The sequence below is a fragment of the Peromyscus californicus genome, unplaced genomic scaffold, assembly GCF_007827085.1.
Source record: "Peromyscus californicus insignis strain IS unplaced genomic scaffold, ASM782708v3 Scaffold_2__1_contigs__length_46816999, whole genome shotgun sequence".
NCBI classification, from domain to species: domain Eukaryota; kingdom Metazoa; phylum Chordata; class Mammalia; order Rodentia; family Cricetidae; genus Peromyscus; species Peromyscus californicus.
In genome coordinates, this window is record NW_026294540.1 from 46,288,904 (window position 1) to 46,310,485 (window position 21,582).

The following is a 21,582-nucleotide window of genomic DNA, read 5'->3' on the forward strand; positions in this document are numbered from 1 at the left end:
GCCAGTTGGCAACTGGAGCCATGGGGGTTCTTGGAAGGAACATTCTTATTTGCTGATTTACTACTTCCAGGAAGATTCTATGGAAATAGCGAATGAACAGAATGATGCAAGGTAGCCATCTCTGTGGAGCTTATAAATACAGTATATCGAGTACTACACAACCACTGTGATGATGGGATAATACAATGTCCAGCAGGGAGGGAATATGTTCAGATGGGAAGAACAGTTCGCTATATAGCGCATAGTACCAATGATTACTTATAGTGGAGATACAACAAATGGGGTCTGAAAGAAAATATATCCAATGGCAAATTATGGGTAATTTATGTTTTATTTCCTGCTATTAATGTTTACTGTTTTTTTTTTTTAATAAAATTTATTTAACTTATTTATGTGAGAGTGTCAGATCCCCTGGAACTGGAACTACAGGCAGTTGTGAGCTACTATGTGAGTGCTGGGAATTGAACCTGGGTCTTTTGGAAGAGCATCCAATGATCTTAACCACTGAACCATCTCTCCAGCCCCTGTTTGTTTCTGAGACAGGGTCTTAATATGTAGCCTAATTCTGCCTCTAAAGTGCAGAGATTAAAGGTATATGCCATCACATCCGGTCAGTTTTTGTTTTTTAAAATGAGGAGCAAAGATGAATCATGCCAAGGGAAAAGTAGTTAAGTTGGCAAAGTGTAGAAAGGCATTCTTGTAGAAGGAACATTGTTCAGTAGTCCTGAGAGCCAGAGTAGGCATGTGATGGAAATAAGTAACTCAGTCCAGGCTGAGGGTGGGTGTGGGACACAAGGAGATGATGATGAAGGGTATAGATTCAATCCTGATCAGAGGTACATGGCAATGAGATGACAGGGAGAATAGGGAACCATGAGGGTTGAGGGCTGACTCCGATCCTTCAAGGGTCATACAAGACAGCTAGAGGTTGCACAGTAAACTATGATATCAGATAGACACTATGATGATACCATGTACCTAGTGTTTGTAGATGGAAATGCCAATAGCAAACACAATGTCCTCAACAAGGGGACTTGCACTTGGCTGGCCACAAACAAAGGAAGCTTCCCAGTTAATAAAGTGACTGTTCATCTTAGTCACCCTGTCCCCTTTCCTGCTGTCACTAGTGCCCAGTTGACCCATAGTAAAAATCTGCAAAATGAATATTCAGATTTGAAAGCACCCACCTCAGTGCAGTATGGGTTGCTATGAAAACCTACAAGCCAGCAATCTTATGGTGACTAGCTGAGCCAGAGAAGACATTCTCAAACCAACAGAGCCCAGGGTTTTGGAGGAAGGGAGTGATTGGGCCACATGGAAACTGAAGAAGTCCCTTTGCTGTACTGAGGAAGTCTGAAGGAGAAAAGGCTTGGGTGGTCAGTTAAGAGGACACAGCATTAAAGCAGGTAATGACATCCTGGGCTAGGATAACTCTTGGGGGAAGAGGCAGGACAGCAAAAGTCTACAGAGACACTGAGAAGAATGAATTCTGAGACCTTTGACTTCCTAGTGGAGCTACTGTGTAGACAGTGGTTCTATTAGCTAAGACAAAGACAGAACAGTATAATGTGGGATACAATGGCTCTGGTGCAGAAGGGCCTGGAGCTCAGGAGAGCCGTCTGGTCAGGAGAGGCAGCAAACTAAACTCACCCTGATTATCAGCTCTGGAAAAGGAAGAGGGCCATGGAATTATCTGAAGTGCAAAGCTGGGGAAAGGAGCATCTGCGATAGACAGAGTGTGGCCTTGAGGACAGCCAGCCAGCCAGGGGAAGAGGATGTTTCTAGAAGGAAGTATAGAGAGGGAATTTGACATTGACAGCCTGTAGTACAGGGGAGGAAAATACATACAGCTCTCACATTCTCACCCCAGAGCTTTTCTGCCTCCTACTAACCTTCAGAACAATATCTGGAGACATATATTAATGTTCACAACACAGAAGATGCTACCAGTTTCAAGTAGGTAGAGTTCAGCACCCCTCACTCAGTGTGTAGCCAGGCTTCAGGCTGCAGCATCTATTCCAAATTTCAGAGTGCTGGAGGACATCAGGAAACCCAGGAAGGACTTTGGAGCCCTGGGTGGATGATTCTTAAGAGACTTAAGGAAAATTGTGTGCTTGGATAGCTCATGGGTCATAAGTAGCCAGGGAGGGAAGGGATTCAGGGCAGAGAGGAGACAGCTGTTAGTTCTACTGTGAAATAGTAGGTGGTCATTAGCTCCAAGTGACGGTCAGTTGAGGGCTGGAGGAGAGAAAGCACACATAAAGCCTATCAAGAATGAGACTATCCACTGTGCCAATGAGCAGGTCTAGAAATGGCCCTAGCAGCATGCCTAGCTAGAGAGATATAAAGGACTCTCTTGTTAAGAGTGGGCAGGCTAAGCTCCAGCTAGGGGGAAAAAAAGAGACATAGGACTAGGCAGAGTGAATAACAGATGAATAGTGAAATTTAAGGCCACAGCCCTAGAATCAGTAAGCAAAAATGTTTTGACAGCAGGGTAGTAAAGTAAGGTGGGATGAGTGTCTCAGATATGACACTCATTGAATCAGAACAAAAGGCTGCTAGACCAGAAGTTGTTGAGCTGAACCGGTACCAACTCCCAACCCGGCCTACAGGCTAGAGAGAAGCCTTATATCTGGGAACTCAACTCACTATCTAATCCCACTTCTGCTGCCTCCAATGCTTCCAATTCTCCAAGACTAGTTCTTTCAGGACTAACCCTGCCCAATCTAGGTGTTCCTACTAAATATAGCTCATATTCCTCTGAAGTCCACAGAAAGAAGTCAGGGCATGAGAACCAAGAGCTAAACTCCCAATGACTGAAGATGCTGCTGAGAACCCCTTCTACCAAAACATAAGCAGAAATCCAAATCTAAAAGCCTTTTAGGCAGGATTCCTATGCAGGACAATGTCATAAATAATGTAAAAATTTTCAGTCTGTGTATTATCTAAAGTTCCTTTTTAGAAGGCATTAAACAAGACTTAGGATTGAAAGAGGAAAAGGCCTTTCAGTTTAAGGACCTCATCTGATGAGTGATTTCTCTGGACAGCGATCAGACAGGCTGTACAGGGTTATACAGGGATCAGTGTATTTGGGTTACTGGAAAAATGTTGAAGGTTGATGAAGCAACACAATGAATATACCCAGAATGAACACATATTTTTTTGTTCATACATACCTGAGGTTTTCCATAATACAAAAAGAGTAGTTAAAAAAACCTTTTAGTTTCCAAGATGAATCTAGACACCTAAAAACTAGATGATAGCTGGAATGCCTCAAAATATTGCTTTTTTCCCAGTCAGGCAAAGTAGAGAAGGGGAGTCGGGGAGGGCAGGAAGGAGAAGGAAGAGGGCAGTGACTCCTGAGGACAATATTGCACCCAAAAGGGAAAGAAATGAAGCAGGCTTTGCAGCACTGTGCTCCCGAAGCCACATTCTCAGAACCTAAGAGGCCAAACCTAAGGAGGCCTTAACAAGAACCTGGCCTTTTACAAACACCTATAAGGTAGGTATAGTCAGGATTATATAGCTACTGAATGGATGCCCAAAGGCCTACGAGTCACATTGTGAGACAGCCTAAGGCTTTCAGGCATCTTGCTCCTGACCCAGACCTCCAGCTGGTGAAGGGTTCACTTGTGCATGAAGGTCTGCACCCACAGAGACAGACTGGTGAGCGTGTGGTCTAGCAGGGCCCCTTCTATATGAGGGACTCGATCAACCCGTGCAGAATTATGTGGCTCCATACAGTTTTCAGAGCACTCCATTCTGCTGTCCCTCCATTTTTCTCTTCTCATGTCTTATTTTGTACATGTGGTTTTTGCTGTTAAGTTAGGGTCTCTTTATCTAGCACTGGCTGTCCTGGAACTCATAGCAATCCACCTGCTTCTGTCTCTTGAGTACTGGGATTAAGGGCATGTACCACCACACCCGGCATGTGTTCTATCTTACAGAAAACCCCAAGCTCTTTCTGGGGGACCTTACCCCTAGATTTTTTTTCAAGGTGTATTTTATTTTCAATTATGGAATCCGTGTGTGTGGGGGTGGGGGGTGGGGTGGTGGTGGTGGTGGTATTATATGTACATGAATGTGTGCCTGTGGAGGTTGGGAGACAGCATTAGGTCCCTTAGAGCTGGAGTTACCTACACAGTAAGCTGCCCAATGTGGGTGCAGGAACCAAACTCTGCACCTCTGAAAGAGTGGCAAGTGCTCTTAACTGCTGAATCATCTCTCTAGGATACCCACCCCCCATCCCCTCCCATTCCTGTCCAATCTTATACTGGGCTGTAAAAAAACAGTTTGAAGTAAAAGAACAGAACTGCACAGCTATGGTTTCTAGCCTGCAGCTATTCTGTACTAAGGAAGTAACCATGAGGGGAGCCAGTACTTAACAGGACAGCAACCACGACCTCTTCCAGAAACTTCTCAGGCTCTTTACCTGCTACTTTATCCCGAATAAGTTTTGCAGATTCAACCTCGCCAATGCTGCTGAATAGACTCCGTAGTTCCTCCTGGGTCATGTTCTGAGGGAGGTAGTTGACAATTAAATTCGTTCTCCCAATATCATCCCTGCAGTCTTCGGCCATGTGGTCTTCATAACCATTAGACATGGTATTACTTAAAAATCTGCAAAGAAAAATAACATCAGGCAAATTCTAATTTTATCTGGGTATGTGAAGGCAAAGATAAATGACTGTATTTGCACTTAAGGGATTTTCTTTTCTGCTCTAAAAGATCAACTATTGGGGAGATGGTTCAGTTTGTAAAGAGCCTGCTGGCACAAACATGAAGACTTGAGTTCATATCCCAGCACTCATATACAAGTTGGATGAGTTGGCACATATCTGTAATCCCAGTTCAGGGAGCTGGGAACATGACAGAGGGACCCGTGGAACTCTTTGGCCCAGCCTAGCTGAAACAATAGCTTCAGGTTCTCAAAAAATAAGGTGGAGAGTGTGTGGTGGACACCACCATACACCTCTCCTCACCACAGCCAGTATATCCCACACTGTCTTACTGATAGTACTGCCATTTACAGAGTAGCTCTACTCAGTAGCACCCAGGTCTCAGAGAATGAGAACAAGAAATACTTTTCACAGGCTCAAGCATTTGAATACTTGGTTCCCAGATATGGTACTGTTTGGGGAGGTGTAGAACCTTTAGGAGATGAAGCTTTGCTGGAGGAAGCCACTGGGGGTGGACTTTTGAGTTTAGTCTTGCCCCACATCCACTTTGTTCTCTGCGCTTCCTGAGTGTGGATAGAAATGTGATTTCACACACCTTACTACCCTGGCTACCTGCTGCCATATCTCCTTCACCATTAGAGTCTCCCTCTGGAATTGTAAGCTCAAATAAACTTTCTTATGTAGGCTGTCTCTGGTCATGGCATTTTAATACACTGTGATAAAAGAAGTCATTCAATACTGACCTCTAGCCTCCACATAAACTTGTAACCCCACACATATGTATAAGTACCCACATAAACATACATACACCATATCCACCTACCTATACCCATACAAAGAGATCAACTGTGGTTACAAACACCTGCTTAATCAATAATGACCTAAAAAGAAATGAGCTATTGTCTTAGTTAGGTTTTCTATTGCTATGAGGAGACACCATGACCACAGCAACTCTTAAAAGGAAGCCATTTAATTTGGGCTGGCTTACAGATCAGAGGTTTAGTACATTATCAGGGCGAGAAGCATGGCAGCATGCAGGCAGACACAGTGCTGGAGAAGGAGCTGAGAGTTCTACATCTTGATCCACAGGGAACAGGAGACTAGGTGTCACATTGGGCACAGCTTGAGCATGTGAGACCTCAAAGCCCACCTCCACAGTGACACACTTCCTCCAGCAAGACCACACCTACTCCAACAAGACTATACCTCCTAACAGTGCCATTCCCTATGGGCCAAGCATTCAAATACATGAGTCTATGGGGCCATTCCTATTCAAACCACTAGAACTATTCAGCCACAAAAAGACAAGGAAAAACTTTTGTTTTCTAATACCGACTGAGCCTTAATTTTCTATCTTTCTTTTATATGGTGTTGGAAACCAAACCCACGATCTTGTGATTAACTGGCAGTACTCTACCACTGAGCTAATCTCCCAAAGTTCCCAGTTCTTATTTATTTAAAACAATTTTTTTTTTTTTTGTGGGTGGGGGCAGGCTCTGGGATCAAACCTAGGACCTTGAGCATGCTAGGTAAGTACTCTGCTACTAAGCTACATCCCTCTCAGCCCAGTAAGCAAGAACTTTAAATGCTTATTATTAAGTTAAAGAAAACAGTTTGAAATACCATACTGTATGATTCCAATTGTATGACTTACCAGGAAAGGCAAAACTGTAGAGATAGTACCATGTATGGAAGCCCATGCCTATATTCCCGACACTCAAGAAGGCAGAATTTAAAGGCTATCTTTGGCTATATATCAAGTTGAAGGCTATCACGAGATATATGAGACCCCAAGTTAACAAACAAAACACACCTCTCAAAATAAAAACAGGTCCTGTACAGATGGCTCACTACTTCCTGTTCTTAAACAGGACCCAGGTTTGGTTCCCAGCACCCACATGGTAGCTCACAGTAATCTGTAAATCCAGGCTAAGAGACCTGACTTCTTTTAACCTCTGTGGGCAGCATGCATGCACACACACACACACACACACACACACACACACACACACACACTCATATACATTAATTGCAACAAATGTATCCAACTGCAAGATGTGGATAACGAAAAAAGGTTGTTGGGGAAAGATATAAAAGGAATACGCCTGTTATTTTTTAAATTTATTTATTTTTATTTTATGTGCATTGGTGTTTTGCCTACATGTATGTCTGTGTGAGGGTGTTAGATCTTGGAGTTATAGACAGTTTTGAGCTGCCATGTGGGTGCTGAGAACTGAACCCAGGTCCTCTGGAAGAACAGTCAGTGCTCTTAACCACTGAGCCATCTCTTTAGACCCCAAAATTTACTTTTTTATGTGTGTGTTTTGTCACTTATTTATAAGTGCACTTTGTGTACCTAGTGTCTGTAGAAGTCAGAAGAGGGCGTTAGGTCCCCTGAAACTGGAGTTATTGATGGTTGTGAACTACCACATAGGTGCTGAGAAACAAGCCTGGGTTCTCTAGAAGAGAACTGCTGAGCCTTCTCTCTAGCCACCCACTTCTTTTCATTTTAAAATTACATTTATTTTGTGTGTGCACACGTATATGTGTACAAGAGCATGGAGGTCAGAGGACAACCTGCAGAAGTCAGTTCTTCCCCCTTCCTTTGAACTCAGGTCATCTATAAGACTTAGCAGCAATCACCTTTACTCACTGAGCTATCTTACCAGCTCCTAACTAGCTTCTTTATAATCTTTTTGTACAACTAAAACTACTCTACAAAATAATTCTATGGACACAAAATGACAATTCCAAGTTCAACTATGATCACTAGCAGTACCTTTTCTTTTGTTTTTGAAATACAGTCTCACTTTTAAGCGAGGCTGGCCTGGAATGAACTATGTAGTTCAGGGTGGCTTCAAAAATGATGACCCTCCTGCTTCAGATCCCCAAGTACTTAGATTACAGGTGTGAGCTGTCACATTTGGATAAGAGGACTTGTCTGTGTGTGTGACAGGGGTCTCATGTAACCATCTTATGAAGTACCTTAGCCTACAACTCACTATGTAGTTAAGACTGGACTTAAACTTCTGATTCTCCTGCCCCTTTCCCAAGTGCTATGATTACAGGTATGTGCCACCTGGTCTGGCTCAGTAGGAGGGCCTTTGAAGAGGCCTGGGGATGCAGCTCAGTAACAGAACATGCACAAAACCTTGGGTTCTATCCCTAGCAGGTGAGCATGCCTATCCACAAACATGGCTTTAAAGAACCCTATAAAGAAACCCAAATGTCATTCCAGTACAACAGCTCAAGCTCCCAAGAGAAAAAAGTTTGTGTGTCTCAAAAGCTTTCCACTCCTACTGCTTTTTCCTGTCCTCACTGTGGACTACAGTTGGATAACAAGGAGCCTATGATGCGTATCTCTGCAACCCAACTTTGGACTTTTGCCTGTTACATGTGCCCCTTTTATCTCCAACAACACAGCAATGGAGCCAGAAAGAGACTAGGATTTCTCTCCTAGTATGTATGTATGTATGTATGTATGTATGTATGTATGTGCGGGAGGGGGTGCAAGAGTGGGGAGGTCTTCACAGTTGCAGTCTCTGGAAAATCTATTTTGAGGCAAACAGCCCAGGATAGCTTGAGAGCAACATCTGTATAGATGTAGCTGAGAGCACCAAGGTCACTCCTTTGAAAACAGCCCACACATGGTTTGCTCACAGGCATTGTGGTGCAGTGGCCTAATCTAGGACGCCCTTTGACCCTGCTTCTAAATTCACAGCCATCACTTCACATGCACTCAACTGTCTGGAAGTCTCAGTGGCAGTGGGCAGTCCACCCCTTCTTCCAGATGTGAAGCTCTACATTAGTTTGAAAAGTCAAAGTCCAGAACGTATAATAAGCCTTTGACTATCTTTAAAAAACAGCAGTTGCAGAGGTTGGGTGTGAGCACACAACTGTAATTCCAGTACTCAAACAGTGGAGGCAAGAGGATCAGGAAATTAAGGCCACCCTCAGCTGTGTAGCAGTCTGGGCTATATTTAACTCTATCTCAAAAAGAAAACAGAAACAAAAAAAGCTTTTCAGAGCTAAGTAGCAGAGCACTTGCCTGGTATGCAGGAGGCACTAGGTTCCATCTCTAGCACCTTAAAAAAAAAAAAAAAAAAAAAAAAGGCTTTGCCAGAGACTAAATAAAACGCAACGTAACTCTCGCACAGACATTGTTCTCCTACTCTCTAAATCTCTGAGAGAAGGGGAATTAATTAGGCCTGATTTCTAGAAGTGTTCAGGTTCCTACTCTCCTAACTCTCAAACATGTACAGTAAAAATTTCCCAGTGTTTCTCATTTAAAGCTGTGCAGGTTCCTTCTTCTCTATAAAGTATGTTAACATAAAAAAAGAGAAGCCTAGCAAACCAGGTATCATCTTAAGGCAAAAAGCACCAGAAACAAAGACAAGCAGCAATAACCTGGGAGAAAACATCTGCTATGTATCATTTTTGATCAGGTGGTTGCCATGCTGGGAAATTCACCCATCAGGGGACAGGATGTGATGATGTGTAGGCATTCTTGGTTAGCACCAGTGTGTATGTGCCCACACACTATCAGTATCTAGTGAGCAGATTCCAGGATGCTGTTAATTAAATATTCTGCAAGGCACAGGATGATGCCAACAATCAAGAAGTACCTAGCCTAAAATGTCAACATTGCTAAGGCTGAGTAAGTTGATTTAATGCATGTACAAATTAATAATTAAAATCCAACTTCATGCTGATGGCCATTCAAAGAGATGAGAAACCCATCAAAAAAAGCTCAACCTCATGAACAACAGGGAAAATGCAAATAAGGCTGGGGATATAACTCAGCTGGTAGAGCAGTTGCCTAGCATGTACTAAGCCCTGGGTCAACCATGACAACATGCAAGGCACAGTGACACACTGTTATCATCCTAGGATTTGGGAGGTGGAAGCATAACCACCCTTACCTCACTGTGAAGTCTGGAATCATCTAGGACAGTGGTTCTCAACCTTCCTAATGCTGTGGCCCTTTAATACAGATCCTCATGCTGGTGACCCCCAACCATAAAATTATTTTCGTTGCCATTATAAATTGTAAATATCTGATATGTGACCTCTGTGAAAGGGTTGTTTGTTCCCCAAAGGGGTTGTGACCCACAGGTTGAGAACCACTGGTCTAGGCTATATATGAGAGACCATAAAAGCAAGATGAAACAATAGATTTTTACTGGTCATAAAGGATGGATAAAATCCTTTAAGTAGAGAGAAGAGACTGACATGTACATTAAGACAGCACCACCTTTTTGGAGGTGTTTGGAGCTCCTACCAAGCCTAAGACGTAGGACATGTGAAACCAACCCCAAAACTCAGGCCATAGGAATCTGTCCTGCAGCAATGACCACACAGATGCAGGTTAGTAATCTGAAGAAATACAATATCCCCCAGCTTGTAAAAAGTACAAAACATGGACAACATTTAAGTGTGTATTAATAGAAGATGGCTCCATCAATTTTCAGTAGAAAGCATTAAAGTTTAATCACGAAAAATTTTGGTCAATACGTTAAATGGTCTGTGGTCATGAGAGTTTTAAATAGATCATTAGCTCAAAAACAAACAAATGAACAAAAGCATCTGCTGAAGGTGAGAGCAGAGAGGTTAATGTTAAAAAATTAGTATGTGCTGGGTCAGTGGTAGCACACAACTTTAATCCCAAGGAGACAGCTGTGAGCTGCCATGTCGGTGCTGGGAATTGAACCCTGGTCCTCTGAAAGAGCAGTCAGTGCTTTTAACCACGAGCCATCTCTCCAGCCCCGCCAGTCTTTTTTATGAATATAAACATTTTTTAACATTGGGATAAGTAAAGATTTCTTAGATGTACCACCAAAAACTGTTTTCACTAAAAAAATGAATAGATGTCATCAAAATGTAATACTGCTGCTTTGCAAGACAATGTTGGAAAAATTAATACCCAAAGACTGAGGAAAGTATTTGCAAAGAAGTGAAAACACTTAAATATGTATATGGGTATTTTGCCTACATGTATGTCTGTGCATCATGTGTGTGCCTGGTGCCTGTGGAGAAGCCAGAAGACGGTGTCAAATCCCTTGGAATTGGAGTTATAGACAAACCCCATGTGGGCACTGGAAATTGAACCCAGGTACTTTGGAAGAGCAGCCAGTGCTCTTAATCACGAAGACATCTTTTCAGCCCTGAGGACACATTTTTTTTTTTAAAAAAAAAAAAAAAGATCTTAAGACTAGAACAAGTTATTCTGTTACTCATATGCCCACTTCTTTCTTTCAGTGTACTAAATAAATGGTTCTTCTTTCTACTCTGGTCTACCATCTTAGCCTCCCCCAACTCTCCATGTTCTTAATTAAGTACTGGAAAATGTACTGGTAGTATACATAAATTGTGTTTATTAGAGATTTATTTCTGGTAAGTACATGATGATGTGTACAATCACAAACACATACAGACACATCTTTGCTTAAAGAAAAAAAAGGGAGGGGGCAAGAGGCTGGAGCAATGGTTTAATGAGAACCTAAGTTCAAATCCCAAGCATATGCATAAAAACACGCACATGACTAGGACTGCCTGTATAATTCCAGCATTGTAAAGGAGACAGGAAGATTGATGGCGTTTGCTGTCTTCCAAACTAGTTTCAGGTCTAGTGAGACTCTTTCTCAAAGAATAAGACAGAAAGTGATAGAGTACACCTAACTTAAAACATGAGTAATGTGCGCGTGCGCGCACGCACGCACGCACGCACGCACACACACACACACACACACAAATAAATCTGGGTATGGTGGTATACTTCTGACATCCAAATATTTGAAAGGTAGAGGCATGCAGATCAGGAGTTCGAAGTCATCCTTAACAAAATGGCATTGTCTTAAAAACAAAGAGGAACTGGGGAGATGGCTCAGGGGGTAGAAATATTCAAGCACACAAGCTTGACAACTTGGGTTTTGATCCCCAGAACCTAAGTATGAATCTAGATGTCATGGGCCACTGTGTAGCAAAAACAAAAGAGGTCTTAGAAGTGGAAGATCACTATACATGGAGATCAAAGATCAATCCATTCTCTTTTTCATGGGTTGTCCTTTGACATCCACACATGTATAATGGCATGCTTGACCACTCAAACACAAAAATACACAAATAAATAACTGAATTTTCTAAATAAGCCAACCCCCAAAATCTTAAAACAAAAAAAAAAGACAAGACTTTGAAGGTGCACCAAAGCAAATATGTAGATGGCAAATGAACATACGGAAAGAGGTTCAACATGATTAGCCAGGCAAAGGCCATGTCCACATACTAGAATGGCTACAACAAAATATAACAGGACAATGTCAAACGGCTGGGGAGGATGTTGGAGAAGTCAGGCTTTCTACACACAGCAATGGTAGTAATGCAAAAATGTAACAGTTACTTTAATAAACAAATTGGCAGTCTCTAAGTTGAACACACACACTTAGTATATGACCTGGCAATCATATTCCTACTACTGTTCTGTTCTTTCATTCCCTCCTTTCTTTCTGAGACACCATGTTAGTCTAACTCTAAAATTCATCATGTAGCCCAAACTAGCCTCAAACTTATGGCAACCCCCGCCCCAGCCTCTGAAATGCTGAGATTATAGATGTAAGCCACATCAATGCAAGAGAAATAAAAATGTAAGTTCATATAAAAACCTATACACAAATGCATATAGCATCCTTTATTCAAGTCTGAAATAAGTCATTCACTGAGAAATTATGGTATGTTATACAATGGACACTACTCAGCAATGAAAAGGCACTACTAATTCATACTACATACACAATTTTCAAATACATTTTACTGAGCAGGGCGGGGGTTGGGGGGAGGCAGACTAAAAAAGCTACCTCTTAGGCGATTCCATTTTAGGACATTCTGGAAAGGATCAAACTATAGACAGCCTCAACCAAACTAAGGATGATTCATCTTAAAACTTTTCCCCATGGTGTTTGCAACAGGACCAGTGTGTTGCCCAGGCTGACCCACTAACTTAACTCGTGACTTAAATAAATAAATTTCAAAAATATGAATGTTTTGCTTGCTCGTATGTCTGTCTGTCTGTCCATATGTGCAACATGTGTGCTTGGTGCCCTCAGAGGTCAGAGGACATTGGATCTGGTTCTGGGAATCAAATTTGAGTTCTCTGTAAGAACACTGAATGCTCTAAAGCATTGAGCCATCTCTCCAGCCCCAGGCTTCTGACTCTAATTACTAATATTATAGGTGTGTGTCACCAAGTCTAGAAACACAACTTTTTGAAGGTTCAGAAGCAATGGCATTCTATAGAAATTGTGCTTCAAAATTTAGATCTTTTCCTAATAATGTGATATGACAGTCTTATGATGTTATACAGTAACAGTTCCCAGCCACCTCACAAACATGATAGCAAACCACTATAGTAGATGGGCTACAAGGGTTCAATAGGTTGAGCATATGGATATTTTGTCTTAATTTTTCTTCATATTACAGTGTAACCCCATTGCAAGTCTAAGAATATTCCTCAAAGAGATCTGTGGTTGCCAGGTGAAGCCAGGAAGAACTGACTACCTAAGGGCAACAAGAGGGAATATTTTTGTTCTTGGATGACAGGAATTTCTGCTATCACGATGGAGATGATAAAGTTCAGGGCCTGCAAGATAGCTCAATGGAAAAGATGCTTGCTATGCAAGCCTGGAGACCCGAGTTTGATCTCTCAAATCCACATAAAAGTGGACAGGGGAGGACCAATTCTACAAAGTTGTCCTTTGATGGCCACACTGAGGGATGTGGCAGCATATGCCTTTAAGCCCAGCACTCAAAAAGCACAGGCACGTAGATTTCCGTGAGCATGAAACCAGCCTGGTCCACATACTTCTAGGCCAACCAGGGTTACAAAGTGAGACCCTTTAAACCAAACCAACACAAGAAGCCTCAAACAATGGGGCTAGGATGCAGCTCAGTTGGTAGAATTCTTGCCTAGCATGCATGAGGCCCTGGGCCCCAGCCCCAGCCCCACATGGGAGTGGTGGTAGATAACTCTAATCCCAATACTTGGGAGGTGGAGGCAGGAGTTCAGACATTCAAAGTAATCCTCAGATATATAGCAAGTTTGAAGGCCAAGCTGAACTACTCAGACCCTTTCTCAAAATAAAACAAAACAAAAAAACTCTTCAAACAATCCTACATAAAGATGAATAAAATCTTCTATAAAGCAAATTAAAAACTAAATTTAAGATTTAAACAAAGAAATTGCCATACTGCTCCACAGCATGGTCATGGGCAGTCAGGGCTAAACACTCCTTGCAGGTCAAGTCTGTAGTAATGGAGTCAGTTTCATGGTACTTCAGAGGCTACTTCACTCAATCTTCCAGGATACCTCCCTTGACCCTTTCCAAATCTGTGTGGCCCAACCTGGGTCCAACTGGTCCTGTGCTCACAAGCTCTAACATTAATAGGTCTTGTGACTACTATCCAATTATCAATGACCACTATCAAGCCACTGCCACCTCCTGCTTACTAAGTCAACTCCCTTCACTTCCAGGCTTTCCCTGTCATCACCCACTAAAGCTCAGAGGTCACACTATTTTGCTCATGGTCAGTTAGGCTGTTAATAAGTGACAGGGTTTGGTCTTGAGTTGTCACTACATAGTAGTGCTCCAGGACCTCTCTGATGGTGCCCCACTGCATTTTCCAGTCTGTGTTCCTCACCTGGCTTTGTCCTATGCAGGATAACAGGCTACTTCATTTTTCAATTCCTCTCCACAATTGACATAGTCTTTATTACTTCCTCAATCACTGACTTAAAATTATTTACTTTTCACCAATATCAAGAGTGAGATATTGGCTGGGAAGATGGTTCAACAGGTGAAGAGTTTACTATGCTAGTCTGATAATCTGAGTTTGATGCCCATAACACATAAATAAGTAACATAAATATAGCACGGACTTTGAGAGCCAAGGTTAGACATATATACATATATACATACATACAAAGTCCTAACTACCACAAATTATGCAGTCAAGTTTTTAGCATTTGGGGGAAATTCATAGGGGTTAACACATCCCAAGGGCAATGGATGAGCCTCATCCTGGGAAAATGATCTTTTGATCATGGCATTTGCTCTACCATGTAAGGATAGACCACTGTTATCTAAGAGCCCCCAAATTCAGGGTTCCAGACAACCCTGGTGTGTTACATAGTAGGAAAGGGTTACTGGCTTTTAGACTCCACCTAGGACATTGCATGTCTGGAGTATTTCTTTAATGGTAAAGAACAGCAGTCAGAGGCTGTCCTGACAATTTATGAACCCATTCACTTTCTTCCTTTTAAAAGTAATTTAAGACTTATTTATTAATTAAGTTTATGTGTCTACATATGGCTATGTACATGTGAGAGTACAGGTGCCTGAGGAGACCAGAGGTGTTGGATCCCCTGGAACTGGAGTTACTGGTGGTTGTAAATTGTCTAATGTGGAATACTGTGTGCAAACTCAGGTCCTCAGCAAGAGCAGAACACACGTTTAACAGCTGAACCATTTCTCCAGCCCCTAAAATAATTTTTAAGTTAGCATATAATACAATGGGTTTCATAATGGCATTTTCATGTTCCCTCCCTCCCTCCCTCTTTGAAGTGGTAAGGACAGAACCTGGGGCCTTGAACATGCTAGGCAACAATTCTATCACTCAGGCACATACAAACAGTATCTTACTTTCTCAAGATCATCATTAATGAGCATCACCCCAAAGAATAAGCATCTACTGCAAGGAGCAAAAAATGCAAACTTCAAGTGTGACAAAATGATTTTCCTGTTATTTGGAACCATTTCAAGTAACTGGATATACCAAAGAGAAACCATGTTTAAAAGGATCTTGGGGTTTTTGATCCTACTGCACATTTCAAACTATCTTATAGTTGTGCTGTGTGCCATCCACCATGGTGTTCCCATCGGCAGCACATGTACTAGGTGGTGCTATTAGTAAGGATAGTATCCATGAGGCATACATGAGAGCCAAACTTTTCAATGGTGGAGTAGGCCTTTGTAAAGGATGAGTGCTAGATTGGAGCCAAACAGTCACTCTTTATCAGGCCTGACCAGCACTACTACACACTTCTAATGAGGCTTAAACTCAAATATTTCTTTTTTTTTAAAGATTTTATTTTATGTGTATGAGTGTTTTGTCTGCATATGTCTATGCATTGGTGCCCATGGAGGTCAAAAGAGGATGTCACACTCCCTGGAACTGGAGTTACAGTTGTTTGTGAGTCATCATGTGCATGCTGGGAACAGAACCCAAGTCCTTTGCAAGAGCAGCAAGTGTTAACTGCTGAGCCATCTCTCCAGCCTCTCAATTATTCCTGAAGTTCTTTCTAGATATAAAACTCTTGAGTCTTCAAGGTGGGGGGTTAGGGTGGGGGGAACCAATCACCCAGGATTTGGTGCCAGAAACAGGATTTCTGTTGCCAGAAAAAACTGAAGGTGCTACTTGACCCAATTATGACTGCCCCTTAATGGCCCCTTTTCACATCCAAGAAGGGGAAGGCCACTTGGCTGGGGCAGCTCTAGCCAGTAGGTCAGGCGTAGCGAGCACGCTGCCCAGTCCAAGTGCTTTATAGGCCCTAGGGACTTGGCCAGCTCCAGAGTCCTGCTAAAGTACCAGAGACTTGGAGCTGGTGAAACTCTTGCACAGACATGCACAGTAACACAGTAAGACACGAAAGTCCATGGTTCTACCCCATTTCCAAAATGAACCCATCAGCAACAACCAAAAGACAGTGGAGGTTAATCACTTCATTTTCTCACTGTGTTACCAACTACTACACACCTGCTGTCAGCTGAAAATGTAGGTACCCTTTCTCCTGAAACCAAGGTATGTGATTCCCCAATCCGTCTCCTGTCTCACTCCTCTACAAACCTTTCCCTCACCTTGACTGACTTCCTGCAGTAGAAGAACCACACCTGTCCTCCAAGTCATCTCTTTCTATTCCCTCTAATAAATGAAGCTGCAAGTTCTGCTAGAGTAACACCTGAAGACATCTCTAACTCCCTCCTTTCTGCCTTCTCAATCAGGTCCCTGTCTCCTCTTGCCTAGACCAACTCCTAAATGTGTCTCTAAACCCAGTTTAACCTTTCCCTCTAAATGACTCCTCTTGCAATGTCTCCAGGCCTCTGTCCATGGTGACATCAGCCTTGCCACTGAGTTTCTGTGCACTATCTTCTCTTGTCAATCCTTCCTGTGGCATAAAGGTTTCTTTGATGGGTGGCTGGACCTAGTCACTTCCAAGCTCCCCATTAACTTTTTCTTCCCTAGGCATGAGTGGAATGCCAGCAATGCACCAGGCACAGGGAACACAAAACAGAAGCAATCCCAACCACAACAGATCAGGATGTTAGCCTCTGAACTAGATGGTACTCTCCTTTCCCCATCTAAGCAATCTTCTGGAGTCCCCTTGACAAGGACCAGAATCCTGCTACCACCTGAACCCAGCATAATTTTCTAGTTTTAGGTCCACATTTACCCTCCTGACTGACTCTCTTGGTCTGGCTCAACTGGTAAACTCAGGACTGGTAGCTTTTGGTGCCTTCCTTTTCTCTTAATGTGGCCATTTGCTGATCCTGGATAGCCCTCCCTGTTCCTCTTTTATTGCAATCTGCTTGAATAAAAACAACCTTCAGTAACCAATAATCATTCCATTCAATATACTGTATGTAAAGACCAACCTTCTTTTTTATATTATGTCTCATAATACATTGAGGCCTCTTCTCAAACCAGGTTGACTTTCTTTTTGGAACAGTTTCAGTGTAGTCCAGGATAGCCTCAACCCCCATAGATAGCCAATATCTGCCCCTAACTCCTGAGCAGAGATTACAGGCACGAGACACTATTCCTGGGTTATGTGGCACTGGGTATTAAAAGCAGGGCTTCATGAATGCAAGGCAAGCACTCTACCAACTGACCTACATCCTCAACCCTGAAAAGGTCATTTTTTTCCAGTGATAGAGAATAGGTACTGGCAATTTACACTACCTTTCTTGAGGATAGAAAGGTGGGGATAAACCGGGCGGAGGTGGCGCATGCCTTTAATCCCAGCACTCGGGAGGCAGAGGCAGGCGGATCTCTGTGAGTTCGAGGTCAGCCTGGGCTACCAAGCGAGTTCCAGGAAAGGCGCAAAGCTACACAGAGAAACCCTGTCTTGAAAAACCAAAAAAAAAAAAAAAAAAGGTGGGGATAAACTACTGAGCACTGCAATGAGCCCCCGCACGTGTGGACATGGATATTCTGTACCATCCTATTTCCTGCATCCTGCTTCAGCCATGTGCTTGCTTTCTTGTCTCCAGTCATACATTAAACTGTTTTCTCATCCTTCTTAAGTTCTCTGTGGCCACTTATCTTTGTGGCACTCAAGTTTTGGGTAGGATCAGCTACCACTGCTCTTTCTCATGTCCCAAATTCCAAGCCATGTGACTTTTGACCCTCTAATTGTGTCTCAATGCTCCCTGTCTCTACAGCTAATGTTCTGGGTCATATTAGCAATTTTTCCTACTCGAAGGAAAGCACCTAACTGGTTTTCTGGCTGCCAGTCAGTTCCTCCTGTGTGAATGTGACTCCCTCTGTCAATTAACATGGATCTGGAGAGGGCCCTCATAATATCTGAGCTCTTTTCCCAACAAACCTGCTACTCCATTCTACTTTCCCAGAAAGTTCCATACCCTGCATGGTTTCCTCAACAAATGGATGGTCCCACCTCCTCTACCCACCAAGTTCTTGAAGAGCCTTTCCCACTGGTCTTTTACCTAGCTACTTCCTTCCAGTTCTTCTGCCTCAACAACTACAAGGAACATTCTGAGGTCTCTTGGGCTTGCGTAACAGTTCCTTTTCCTCTGCTTCCACATCAGTTGGTACTACTGCTCACAAGCCAGGCTGAAATCATCTACACACGGGTCATATACAACATGGTCTCTCCAGAGGCTAGCCTCTAGGCTAGAACACAGCTTGGGGGAGGGGGCGCAAAAGCTCATTTCCCTCTTGCTGGCCAATTTTCTTAGGTCTTCTCTTAGAACCAGGACCACTGTGAACTACTGCCACCTAGGGGCAAAAGGCTAGCACTGCATCTCACTCTCACCATTCAGCATTTAACTAGATTTAACACACTGAATGAGATGGGAACACAAACCAGGAACAGTTGATTCTGGAGGAGGTGGAGAAGCCTTGGCAGTTGGAGGCAGCTTCAAGCGGTGTTTGTGCTCTGAACCGGGCCACACAGCATGAGAAGGAGATCTTCTTCCAAGGAAAGAGCAGACAGGGTCAGAGGGGGTAGGGGGTCACCCCAAGCTAAGGGCTTCTGATTTAAATCTTTAGAGCCATTCGAATAGCCCAGCACAACCTCCCACCCCCCAAGACAGGAGAAACATGATCAGATCTGCATCTTCAAAAGTCAAAAGGCTGGTGTGCAAAGGCAGAGAGAGGAGAAGCAGTAAGTGTGGGAAGAACTGAGTAAGCACAGGAAAAAGTATGTTCTTCAATCTCTCCCTTTCTGTTGCACAGTGACCTATTCCTGAACACATCCAAATCTGTTTTCCTCAAACCAGTGCTAACAGAAACACTGCCCATTTCTCTCAGCTTCTTCACAGACCTCGAAGTCACAGCATTAAAAAATATTTTTAGATTTATGTGTGTTTTGTTTGTATGTATGGGAACCACATGTGTGCTTGGTGCCTGCAAGGCCAGAAGAAGGCATGGGATCCCTTGGACCTGGAGTTAGAGATGGTTGTGAGCTCTTCTCTGCGGAGCCACCTCTCCAGCCCCACAGCATTTTAAAAACCAGCTCTCAGCAGTTTTGTACATACATGTTCAGTGGTAATACATTGGGGTATCTCGGACCTGCATTCAAATTCTGCACTGGCCATGAGACTATCCTAAGCTCCACTTTCTTCTCTAAAATGGATATTCTAACACCTATCTTAGGGGTTGGAGACACACCTGTAAAGTATTAACACATGGTACACTGTTGATAAATTCTGATGTTGATAAATTCTATTTGTAACATCATGTATTCCATGTATGGCATGCACAATACTGGGGTTTTCCTCTCACATCTTCACAATATTTTCACCCTACTATTTTACAGGCAATTCAACATAGCTCACTCAAAATCTTAGGAGCTTCCCACAGAACATCAGAGATAGGGCTAGAAGAACTTTTCCAGAAAGATTATTTAAGGATTTCTCACCTCTGTGTGTGTATGTGTTTGGTGGTGGGGAGCGCGAGAAAGACCCCTAGCAACGCTTGAATTTATTTTTGGTCCTCACAACTGGGAGAAGTGGGAGGCAGAGATGCTAATACTTAGTAGGCAGAGAAGCCAGGCATGCCATCCAACTTCCTACAAGCACAGGGCAGCCAGGCCCCCACAACCAACCATTATCTGACCTTAACTGTCTGCAGCAAGGAGGTTAGAAAAGCTTTCCCTACCATTTTGCTCCTTCTAAAGCACTGGTCATCGGTATCCCACATGAACATTTTCGATAATAGAAGCTCTGTCCCATGCAAAAAAAAAGTTCTCCACCTGCCCTGCACATAGTAGGCGTCAAAACCCATTTTGATATGCTTTAGCAGCACAAGACAACAGATAAGGAAGACTCTCCTTCACTACCCATTGTTCAACTGCGTGCAATTATATTTTCTATATTTACACATTATTTTACAAATGCAAACGTCCAGAGGACAGCTTTGTTAGAGATGGCGATCAAAAAATTTTTCCCTTTTATTTTCTAGGACTTCCATACATACAGAAGAAAGGTTTGCACACTTTCTAAAAGGACCTCACGATCCGTCGCGGTGTATCCTGAAAATCGGCCACAAAAGAAATCTGTGAGATTTCCCGAGAGAGCGAGTCCGTGGGCCGTGACCTTTGGGCGCCCAAGGCCCTCGCTCCTCTCTTCCGCCCCCGGATCACCGGGCTTCCGAGACCGACTATGCAGGGCCCCCCAAAGCCTTGGAGCCCGGCCCCCCAAAGCGCGTGCCCACGCCGTGTCCTTCTCCCGCCTCTCTCACGGGAGCCCAGAGAGGAATCTGGCCCGGAGGAGGCTTGTCGCCGACCTGGATCAAACCGAGTCGGTTTCCCTTCGCCTAGCCACGGCCCACACGCGCGCCTCCGCACCCAGGCCTTGCGCGGCCTGGGGCCTTCGGCCAGTGCAGGCCCGGCGGGCGCCCGCGGGACTAGGCGAGCTCAGGCCCTAGCGCGGCCTACTCTTTTGGAAGTCGCCGAAGCCACCCGGCCTCACCTGAACACGGGCGGGAAGGCCCGGGGCTCTGCTCCGGGGCGGGCGGCGCGGCGATAACGGCTCCGCACGGCCTCGGTAGCGGTGGTGGCGGCGGCAGAGCGGCGACGGCGACGGCGGCGGCTCCTCCTCAGCGCGCACGACCCGCTCCCCGGCCCCGCGGCCAGACACGCCCCCTACTCAGCGCGCTCGCCTATTGGTCGGCGTCTTTGACGAGACGGAGCTCATTGGTTGATATGGCTGTCGCGGTGCTCTGGTGCGTGCGGCGGAGGCAGGACTTCCTGTCAGCGCCGCCAGCCAAGGGCTAAAGCGGCCGGTGGAGGCGCCGAGTGGCGGGCCATGGCCCCGCTAGCCCCCTCCACCGCCATGGCCCGCCGCAGGCGCCGACTGGACACGGAGGCCGAGGAGTGACTCTCTTTGTGGAACTCACACCATCTGGTCTTCACCTGACGGGCTGTGCAGTCGCCTTCGCCCGAAGTAAGAAGTGTGGTCATCGGGAGCCCAGGCTAGGAGGGTAGGATCTCTGGTTCGAATCCCGCTCCCGACCCACGTTTCCGCTCTGCCTGCCTGCGGTTGAGCACCGGCTGACGTCACTTCGCCTGGCTTCAGTTTTCTTATCTAGTGAAATGAATTAAGAGATGTAG

At 44.1% G+C, this 21,582-nt stretch overlaps 2 protein-coding genes and 1 non-coding gene across 10 annotated transcripts in view; 1 reads left to right on the forward strand and 2 right to left on the reverse strand.

The window, feature by feature from the left end:
* Nucleotides 1–21,069, reverse strand: part of Elavl1 (ELAV like RNA binding protein 1) — a 46,915-nt gene extending 25,846 nt beyond the window's left edge. Inside the window, exons 1-3 of one of the 3 annotated variants that reach the window (XM_052754695.1) lie at nt 20,942–21,065; nt 18,835–18,941; nt 4,433–4,620 (exon numbers count right to left, since the gene is read on the reverse strand). In XM_052754695.1, coding sequence (XP_052610655.1) covers nt 4,433–4,604 — 172 coding nt within the window. In that variant the 5' untranslated portion in view covers nt 4,605–4,620; nt 18,835–18,941; nt 20,942–21,065. Of the gene's footprint in view, nt 1–4,432; nt 4,621–18,834; nt 18,942–20,941 lie in introns of all 3 variants that reach the window. The other 2 variants (XM_052754694.1, XM_052754693.1) reach the window with 2 other exon arrangements.
* Nucleotides 14,633–14,798, reverse strand: LOC128121123 (U1 spliceosomal RNA). The gene has a single exon (XR_008222072.1). It is a non-coding gene; the product is annotated as a U1 spliceosomal RNA (small nuclear RNA).
* A 111-nt stretch (nt 21,070–21,180) lies between the features above and the next one.
* Nucleotides 21,181–21,582, forward strand: part of Ccl25 (C-C motif chemokine ligand 25) — a 60,451-nt gene continuing 60,049 nt past the window's right edge. For 4 of the 6 annotated variants that reach the window (XM_052754698.1, XM_052754696.1, XM_052754699.1 and 1 more), the window contains exon 1: nt 21,181–21,415. In XM_052754698.1, the coding sequence (XP_052610658.1) occupies nt 21,415 (1 nt within the window). In that variant the 5' untranslated portion in view covers nt 21,181–21,414. Of the gene's footprint in view, nt 21,453–21,582 lie in introns of all 6 variants that reach the window. The other 2 variants (XM_052754697.1, XM_052754706.1) reach the window with 1 other exon arrangement.